Here is a 10,466-nt window from a genome sequence, read left to right as displayed (position 1 = left end):
ACAAATTGATTTGGGTGGAATATATTGGGTTCAAAGGCTAGCCCAATTGTTTGGTTCAACATTTATTTATACACTAATATTTACACAATTTTTCTTCACTATTTTGATTAGTTACACACTTAATCTTTATGAGGGTCATTCAATAAAAGTAACAAGATAAGTCAATGTAGCTCAGAAATGATTTATTTAATAAATGTGACACTTGCACGGCCGCATACAGCACAGATAATGCAAGAATCCATTAAAAAACTAGACAGGGAGATTCTTCCACACCCTCCTTACAGTCCAAATATCACCTCAGATTTCCACGTTTGGTCCCCTAAGCTCTACATGGCATAAAATTCAACTCCAACAAATAAGTCAAAATTCAGGTGCAAATGTGACTCCGAAAGCAGCCAAAAGAATATTATGCCAAGGAACGATGGGACAAGTGTATTAAGTAAAATTTTATTTTAATTAAACAGTTTTTGAGTTACATCGATTTGTTTTGTTACTTTTTGAATGACCCTCGTATAAATCAATCTGAAGTTTGTTCATGTATGAATACTTAACCTAATTATTTATATTAACCTATGATTGATTTATACAAGGGTCATTCAAAAAGTAACGAAACATGAATAATATTATGTGACTGAAGTCTGGTCCTTGTCTGTGTACTGCGGTGCCCAAACACACTTTCACCACTTACGTCTTGCATGCATGTCGCAAACAGCTGCAAAACCTCTCTTACCAGCCAAACAGTCTCCTCTTTGCCAGCATTTATTTGTGGGTATCGCTAAGCCGAGCACTGTCTCACTCTGTCAGCTGACTTGTCTAGCATGCAGATCTGGCCGAGGAAAGATGCAATAGCTTTTCACTGTTGCTTATCTGCAGCCTAGAAACTGCCAGGGAATGCATTTGTGTTGTCTGAGCTTTGACTGGCTGGAGAGTTCAAGACACAGCGGCACAATGTAATGACAGTGATGTAACACAAACAGGAGCTTGCTTGCCAGGGCAGGAGTTATAAGTAAGGATAAAGTGTAAAACAATTTGTTCGTGTGCTAGTATTTCTCTTCATCACTGAGTTATGTCCACAGGAAAGTGATAATTAAACCCACATAGCAACACTATTCAGTGCTAAGAAAAATTGTACTGAAATGAAAACTGAAGGTGGCAATAAACTTAGAGGGAACTAAAAATGCCAGCACTGCAATAATGCAAACTGGTGACCAAGGTCAACAGCTGGAATCCATCCAAAAAAAAAACACAGTAACATGAGAAGTTTGATGGTTGCCGGATTGCAGAATGTTGGATTTAAAGACTTTTCATTGTATAAAACAAGGTCTCCATAAAATGTTTTTTAATAATTTTACCTTTGTTTGTTGTTGATTGATGAAGTTTATCATTGAAAATTTATACAGATTCAAAATTAGTTGATAAGCTGCGAAATACGGAGAAGAAATAGTGTGGAAAGAATTGAGAGAATTTGAGGTGTGTTCATATTGATAATGCCATGTAAATAATTCAGTTTTTAATTATTCACACTGTAATACAAAACAACCTATTTTTATATTTTTCTCAACTGTCATTTTGTCACTCTTTATTAACAGTTCACCTGAGAATTTGACTTCGAAACACCACCTTGAATTTTTTTTTTGCATCAGATGTTTTTGGTGGTCCCATTCGTGGTAGTGTGGTCCCGGCTTTCCAGGCTTCTGAATAAATTAATTTCTGTGAGTTGAAATACTCTGCAAGTGAATAGAAATCATTTTTTCCAGATGAAACTGTTTAACCTTATCCTTAAGAGATTATTGTTACTAAAAAAAAATTACCTTCCAGGGAATGATTTGAATATTTTTACTGTACCACACTTTATGCTCACACTCAGTTTGATGTATAAACAGAGATGTTTCAAACTTTAAAGCCATCGCCAGAAAGTATCTTTGCTTTCACAAGAGAATATAACCATTGTTTCAATGGTTTATTTAAAAAAAAAATTATTACATTCAAGCTCAACAGAATTCTCAGTACTAAACAAGTTCTTTCAAAATGGAATTTTACTTAATAGTAGACATTAGATGGATTTTGTGCACAAATTGAGTAAATATTTTCAGATTAAAAGTTAGTACTATGTTAATATGGAACATGATTAACAGGTTTATTCAGTCAGGGGCGCAACAGCAAGGGGGGGGGGGGGGGGGGCAAGGGTATTTTGCCCCCCCTCTGAAACCTTGAATTGGGGGCAAAGAAAGTGCTGTGTAATCAATTTTTAGATAATAAAACTGTTTAAATAGCACCATTTTCCACCTTGAAATACAAATTTTCCCGGGGGAGGACCCCCAAACCCCCCGCTTCAATAGAGGAGATCGGTGATTCTTTATAAAAAGGTATATTGTCCCCACCTTTGAAAATTTAGTTGTTGCGCCCCTGAATTCAGTGACTTGCCAAAGGGCTAAGCTTCGCCAGACTGAAGCTTGAGAAACGCGTCGTGCAACATCTTGTTGCAAAGGGCAGCGTACGGGTTCAACTGGGCGAGCTGTGCCTTGGCGAACTGACTGCCGAGCCTGCTGGCTGCCTGGAAGTCCCTCCGGGCCGCCTCCTCCCTGCCCTCCTTGCGGTGGACGATGCCCCGCTGGCACAGGGCCTGGCGGCCGGTCCGTCCCGCGCCGCCGCTCAGCGACACGGCTCTGTCCAGGTCCGCGAGTGCTCCTGGGAGCAACGCGTGGCCTCGGTTGGCTTGGCTAGCTCTCATGTGCCATGTCGGAGTGGGGCGCTCGATTTAGAGATGGCGGATCCAATATGGCCGCCGGGGTCAAGGTCTACTTGTCCCGTTACGACCATCCAAGATGGCCGCCGTGACGTCACAATCCAAGATGGCGGTCGGCACCACACCCTGGACCCTGTGCCTGGACCGGCCAAACTATACTACTATAGTCACTATAGTTTTACTATTGTCATTATGGTTTTTTACATTTACATTTGTTGTTTATCAAAAGATCCGTTACCAAATATTTACTAAATGTGATTATAAATATATAAACACTTGCGTGACTTTTTACTGCCATTAGATAACACTTGGTAAATATTTAGTGAACACAATTTGTGATGAACTATCGTGATGAATGATAAGGAAATGAACTAACCAACATGTCCTGTGGAATAATTAGGGGTAAACTTGATCAGATCCAAACCAATTATTTACCTATACCGAATATTAAGCAACATTTAAATAGTTGGGGGTCCTAAATAAATGCACTTAAAATTTTGAACTAAAAAAAAAATTTTGTTTTGAGAAATCTAATTTTTGTGATTTCCATACCCAATTCTGTTTTTACTTTATTTACAGCTCGTGAACTCTCAGAATCGTGTTTTATTTATTATTATCTTTTTCATTATCTTGGTGATTAAATATCAGTTTTAATTATCATATAATATTAAGATTTTTGGTGGCCTGTAATTTGCAAATGCATATTATTCACCTGTAAAGCTATGTCGGCCAATTTAAATGAACACACATTTGAATTAGTACACCTCTAATATGAGAATTTTATATTAAAATTTAGGTTTTGTGAGTGATATACAGTTTCAAAAATGATTAAAAAGAATGAATGCGGGTTTAACATCTTGTCATCACTGTCATTTAAAAAGCTGAAGGATGGCGAGATGACAATGGAGCATTGATGGAGTGTATTGGTGAGGGGGGGGGGGGGGGGGGGTGGAAGTACCCCGCGAAAACACACCCGCTCATGGAATGTCCGCCTCTTTTTCACTTGCAACCCTACCGGTAATCAAACCTGGATCGCTGTGATAGGAGGCTAGTGATTGGACCACTCAACTGACAAGTTTCAAGTATAAATAATACTTTGTTTAAAGGCCTACAGCAGTGGTTCTTTAGGTACAAAAAAAACCTTGTGAATTTAACTGTTGAATAACTGTTACAAAAATGATAATTGGATGGGGATCGTCCATTAATCACGTGAGGCTCTAAAGGGGGGGGGGGGGGGGGTTGTCGGGAAAAATCACGAAATATCACAAGGGGGGAGGGGGGGTGTAGAGAGATATCACGTGTAGTTATTTTTTCGCGCGATTTCTACTAAACCGAAAAGCGACGCGTGACCTTGACTCGCCGTAGCCAGGCAACAATATCCCCGCCCGCCGCAACATGAACCACCCGGCTCGGCTTGCCAGTCGCCAGTAAGACTGTGATTTTGGCACCGAATACATGCGTAAATCACATATAAGCCTTTCCTTTATTATTTTTTATGCCAGTGAGAATAAACCTGCAACCGTAATGTGTGTCTGGACATTTTTATCACTGTGCTTAATTTTCCAGAATTAAATTAGATTATACCTATATTTAAAGATAATATTCTTAAATTTAAAAAAAAAATATTTTGTACCAAAAAAATACACGTGATTTATTGGGGGGGGGGGTAGTCTGAAACCTCACCACAAATCACTAGGGGGGAGGGGGGGTTAAAAATTTGCTAAAAAAACATCACGTGATTAATGGACGACCCCATGGGAAAATTTTGCAGTGAATGGTTTAATCATAATTTAAAATGCATGTATTTTTAGAATAACGTTACCTTCTATGTTGTCTTGGATTCTGTAAGCTTGAGCTCTGTTGTTGTAACAAGATGGCAAGGTGGGGCAGGTGTTTATTGCTCTCGTAAATATACCAACAGCCATGGCTACGTCTCCAGATTCTGCAGCTTTCACTCCTTCCAGCTCCAACTGCTTGGCCTGTTTCGACTCTAGTGTCTGAGGTTCATCATCTGTAATCATTAAGGATTACAGATATGCTTTGTTTTAATGAGTTTGATGCATTGACAGATGTCATCACTTTGATTTGTAGCAGCCTTTTGCTAACTTACATTGTTTGTTTTTTTTGTGTCTCATTTCAGTAACTGAATAAACTAATTATATTTGCATGTTAAATGTAAATAATTCTTTACTGACTACTTTAATGACATGAAAATTTTCTCTACAAAGCTTTCAGCATTTTAACATAAAAATTTACATGTTACTGTGAACAGTAGATCTATTTGGAATGTTAATTTTGCTTAACTTATATTAAATGAATTTAAAGGTCCTGAAAAACCTGAAATTGGTTACCCAGGTGTTTGTAAATATCCTGTTTTATCACAGCTTTTCAGATTACCAGATTTTCATTCTAGCCAAATTTTTTGTATAATTTAGTGATAAGTTGTACATTTAATAGTTAATGTGACCACTGTCATTGTTTAAGTTCTCTTGTAAACACAGCTTAAGTACCAGGTTACTTTATGCATATGCTTTAGTTTTTTTGTGTAGTACTTTCAGAACATGACTACTATACATTGACGCAAACACATACGTGATATGACAGAAAAAAAATCAATCAACAATATTAATAACAGGGATTCATACATATGAGATGCAATTTTGTCAATAATTAGCAAGGCACACAGTACAAATTCATTTTTTCTATAGGTACTAATGTCCATTAAATAACACGTTTCATCGGAAGGTATATTGATACAAATGCGTTTAACCGAGGTTCAGGAACGTGAACAAAACGGTACGGGCGCAAGATGGCGTGGTTATCAGTAGCATGCGGCGCAGGGCGGTCGTGCGGAAGCCTAAGGCCCGGAGCACACTTGCGGACATTGTCCGTGCGGTGCCGCTGCGGCGCCGGAGATGCGTTCTCGGAAGTCTTGACTGATAAGAAATAAAGCACACACAGCTGCGGCACCGCACGTACAACTACGTTCCTTAGTACATTGTTGTCAATCGAGCAGTGCACACGTGCGGTCGATTGCCGCAAAGTGAGATGGCAGCATCACGTGAATTTGAAGACATATTAGATGTTGAACTTCATCGCAGAAGTTAAAAGTTACCCAGAGATATGGAACGTAGTCGTTGAAGAATGCCATGACCGTAATAAAAAAAAAAAAAGAAGTGCGTGGATCAACATGTGCCGTAAATTTTGCGAATCGTTTAACGAAAAAGGTACACAAAGAATATCGGTTTACATTTGTACAAATCCATCTCGTTAGTCGGCATCGTTCAGACTGCGGTATTTGTCCGTACTGTGTGAATGTGTTTCTGCGGCAACGTTGCTGAGCCGCAGCGGCGCCGCGCGGACAATGTCCCCATGTGTGCACCGGGCCTTAGGCTTCCCGCGGTCGAAGGCTCCAGACGTGCGACGTGGCAGCTGGCAGGCTCCGTCACAACTCTGGCATACCCACGTCCTAAACCACATCACATGCCAGTCCGTCTGTACGTAGCACACGTCCGAGACTAATTCGTGGTAACACGCGTGTGCTCGGTCAGTCCCGCTGCTGATACGTTCCGCGGCACGTTCGTGAGTTCTAGTTCGATGACTGATGTCCCGGCGATATAATGACGGTTGCGTCTGCTTGGAAAAAAAAATATGGCCCTCAACACAATATTTTAAGTAGGTAAACTTAAAAAAATAATATATCGAAACACTGTACCTTCAGTGGCTATAGCCCATAACTGTAAATGTGACCCTTGCGTACCCTTAAGTTTGTTTCCAGCGAATTGTATTTGCAAAAAAAAAAAAAAAAAAAAAAAAACCTATTTCATCCTAATATTTGGATAAAATCATGCATAAAAACGTTCTCAAAATTCAACAACTAGGTGGTATCCTATTTTCGACACCAAAACACTTGTAAAGGAGTCCAGTTCGTTCTAGCTCTTGAGCAATCAAAAGCCACGCCCACCTTGGGAGAGGGAAGGGGACGGACACGCTCCACCTACCCGGGCACACACACGGTGCGCAGAGCTTCAGCATAAACAACGTGATTTCAAAACTACTCAACATATCCGAGTGAGGTCTGCTCACGTAAAACATTTAAGAGTTCGCTGAGGGCCGAAAATTCCGTTCGATTTCGGATTAAGTATTTAAACTGTATTCTTAGAACAGTTAATATGGCTAAAATGCGTGCTTTCAGAGTATTTTTTAGGCGTAAAACAACCAGTACAGATTCTTGAAAGCACTTTTTACGGTCTTGCATTACACTTTTATCTTCATTTCTCCGCCATATACTGTTAAGGTCACCGCTCAAATTTCACAGTTATTTTGTGACGAGAAGACTGCGCGCCAGTTCAGAACCTTGCGCTTAGAGGCTATACCGCGCTATAAATACCAGCGTAGGTACGTCGCGTTTATCATCCCGCCTCACTAACACACATACAATCAGACCGAAACGTACGGGGTATTAGGATATAAATATGGATTGAAACGAAAACGTTTATTTAATGTTTTTTTTTTGCACTGTCTCATGAAAAAATTCCGAAAATAAAAAATTAAGAAAAACATGAAAAAAATTCACAGAAAAAAGACTTAATCAACTGATGTCGGACAAACGGGACCAACGATGAAACTAAACAAATATTATGGACATCACAACCACAGCACGGACAAAAAAATTTCAACATAGTAAACTCCCTATTATCTGCGGGCGGATGATCGGCGGTGCGGATTATCCACGCATGCTACGAAAAAATACAGCACATATGTAAATCTGCATTTCATTACAAGTGAGCAAATTTGAACTCTACTGACGAGTGTATTGTGTGCAGTGAGTGTACAGTAAAACGCCACAGGCCTTCTCGGAACTCACTCAGTAAGCTGGCATGCGTCGATATTATTGTCTCTGTCGCACTTTGTTTCTAGTCGTATGGTTGAACACTTTTATGTTTACATTACTGAAATGTATTGTATGTTAATTACTCAGTAAAATACTAAAATTTTAGCATCATTAAAAAATTTGTACTTTAATTGTAACTTTTACTGTACATAAATGTTTAGATTTTTAAGTTGAAATTAATGTTTCCAATTAGTTTCCCATTTTCGGCTCTTTTGCGATTATCCGCGATTTTCACTATCCGCGGTAGCCCTGCCACTTAATTTCGCGGATAATCGGGAGTGTACTATAACTATCATGCAGCACAAGAGTTCGTTGAAGGAACTTATTCATGAAAAAAAAAAAAAAACACATTAGAACACAATGGGCTAACAACGACGAGACAAGATTAAATGCAGGCAGACAACTAACCTGGACAACGCAGCAACTGTGTAACAGTCTGTGTCTGATGACGGCAACAGATGTCAGTTCTCGAAACGCCGCAACTGTTCTCATTGGAAATCACCTGTGTTCGTCAGTGCTCTCGTCGTTGTTGTCCGTAGTACTTGTCTATCTTCAATCCTGCCTGTACTTTATCGAAGTATTTTTATATATAAAATTAGTACTTCGTAACCTTGAAATGCAATCTCATTGGTTGCCAATAGTTACGTTTCCGTGGAAGCAGCAGGCGCGATAGTGAAATGTTCGGGGAGATACGTAGTTGTACGCACCGAGGTCATTACAAGTACTGATGATTTTAGAACAGTTTGTGTCGTGGGGCTCTACCTATTTGGTTCTGCCGATCCGTTTCAAGCAAAGTGTTTCCATACAGCTCTTAAGACGTCCGGATGACACTATAACACCGCAGTTATCATCACAAACCATTTAACATACCTGTAAGATCAGCAGGCAAATCCTCGTCGTATGCGTTCTCCCCGATTGGCAGAAGAGGGTTGAAGATGCAGTTAAGCACAGCTCTGTCGTGTTCGCTGGCCATTTTCTTCAGAAAAGTTCTACTTGTGCACAAGGAACAGTCTGCACTGGTGGGCAGAACCACATGTAGAAGTGGAATTAATTCAAAACACGGCTATCAAGGGCGACGGAAAAAAATTAACTCTAGCTGGTTTGTTGCGTCATCACACGTAAAGTGGGTAAACATCAAACTCGCCCGACTGGTTGCGAGTGTTAACATCTCGCCGGGGCAGTACCACTACAAGGAAAAAAAAAATCGTTTTGAAGTAATTGTTACTGACGAATTTATGAGAACAACGCAGGGACGGTTGTGAGATTGGAAATAGTTCACATTTATAAGCTAATAACGCATAACGGCAAAATATTTTATGTATGCAAGGGCGTATCCAGGTATGAGTGGCAAGTGGCTGAAGTGGAAAAAAATTATAACAATAAAACGAAGAGCAATGAGCTGTAGTTCAAAAATGTGTAACTAATATTCACAAACTATTGTTCAATTATTATGTTCTTCCTTTTATTATAGTATGGCACAATTGACCCTCCTCACCCATTAGTTTGAAATCCGAAAATATTTTTCCTCCCCCTTTCCTTTTTGAGCTGGATACGCTCATAATAGTCTGACATGTAACTTGTCTTAAATTTGACAATTCTCAAAAGTAGTACCACTTTCGTTTTGACAACAGTGTTCGTAAACAACTTCACGTGGTTTTGGTTGCAAATGTAATTAGGCACAGCTCTGTCGTGTTCGCTGGCCATTTTATTATGATGCTTTGCAAGTGGTAATTGGGGAAATGGTCCATACTTTTTATAAACTGTCTAATTTGAAACAAGTTACCTGTCACAGACTATGCCTACTAAGAAATGCAGTTAAATTACGTATCGATCCTGAGACAGCCATGGCTTCAGGTCGTGAGTCCTGGGTTCGAACATAGCTTGTAGTCTACAAGCAATCGTAGATAAAGCTGCAGGAGTTAGCATTGCAAATTATTTTTGAATGTCCGATATTCAAAAGAAGATGTTAGTACTGTAAACATACATTAAAACAAATAGGTACTCAACCTATTTAATTATCCTGGGAATAAAGTCGTCTATTTCTCACTCACTTTATCTCTTCATGTCCATTCGTTGTGTTAGTGTGCGTCTGTCTCGAAAGACCTTGCTGTCGACGAGACGTTAACACCAGACAAAAAAAATAGCTCTCCGCCCAAACTGTATAGCAAACTACGTCTACTTTATCTTGCTGAAGTAAGCGTACCCGTACCGTTACAGATACCCCTGAGAGCACCAACTCCAACGATTATAAACTAGTGGCCTTGAGTCAGAAATGTGTGTGCTCGTTGGCCTAAGTAGAATCTGTGATAGTCGACCTAAACCCACGTATTTTGGTCTGTAGAAATAGCACAGTGGTTCGACACGTTCGAGGACGAAGCTAATTCTTTTAGGATTCCGGCTTATGGGATCACCTTCGTGTGTATGTGCGTGCGTACATTCACCACGTAAGAATGTTTTCTTCTTCTATCCCACTTATCACTACCACCATTACCTAACTTTCCCTCTGGCCCTATCCTTCCTTCCCACACTCTCTTTATCTCTTACCTTTGCTCTCTCCTATATCTCCCTCCCCTTCCATCTCTCAACCACTTTCTATCGTTCCACTCCCTCTATCATATCACTTTCATTCTTCCTCTACCCACTCTCCTGCCCAATACCTCTCTCTACCCTCTCAACATCAACAAATCGTCACTCCTCTCCCCTACCGCCCCTCTTTCCATTGGCGTAGCACGCGGGTGGTAGGGATGGCCCCCGCCAGGGGCGCCGGAACAGGAGGGGGCGCTGCCGCGACGGTTTCGCTGTTAATGAACGTTTTAATCCAAGAGG

At 40.1% G+C, this 10,466-nt stretch overlaps 1 protein-coding gene across 2 annotated transcripts; it reads right to left on the bottom strand.

Moving 5' to 3' along the window:
• Positions 1 to 167: 167 nt before the first annotated feature.
• LOC134534073 (tetratricopeptide repeat protein 36) lies at positions 168 to 8,834 on the bottom strand. 2 transcript variants are annotated; one of them, XM_063372083.1, is made up of 3 exons: positions 8,511 to 8,833; positions 4,569 to 4,757; positions 168 to 2,688 (listed from the first exon to the last, which is right to left on the bottom strand). In XM_063372083.1, exons 1-3 carry the CDS (start codon positions 8,611 to 8,613, stop codon positions 2,432 to 2,434), a joined length of 549 nt encoding a protein of 182 aa, XP_063228153.1. In that variant the 5' UTR covers positions 8,614 to 8,833; the 3' UTR covers positions 168 to 2,431. The 2 variants fall into 2 exon arrangements, with proteins under 2 accessions (XP_063228153.1, XP_063228154.1); XM_063372084.1 differs by lacking the exon at positions 168 to 2,688 and adding an exon at positions 2,700 to 2,885 and having other exon boundaries at positions 8,511 to 8,834.
• Between the last annotated feature and the right edge of the window lie 1,632 nt (positions 8,835 to 10,466).

The sequence above is a fragment of the Bacillus rossius genome, chromosome 7 (assembly GCF_032445375.1).
Source record: "Bacillus rossius redtenbacheri isolate Brsri chromosome 7, Brsri_v3, whole genome shotgun sequence".
Lineage (NCBI taxonomy): Eukaryota > Metazoa > Arthropoda > Insecta > Phasmatodea > Bacillidae > Bacillus > Bacillus rossius.
This window is presented reverse-complemented; position numbering and strand designations above follow the sequence as displayed.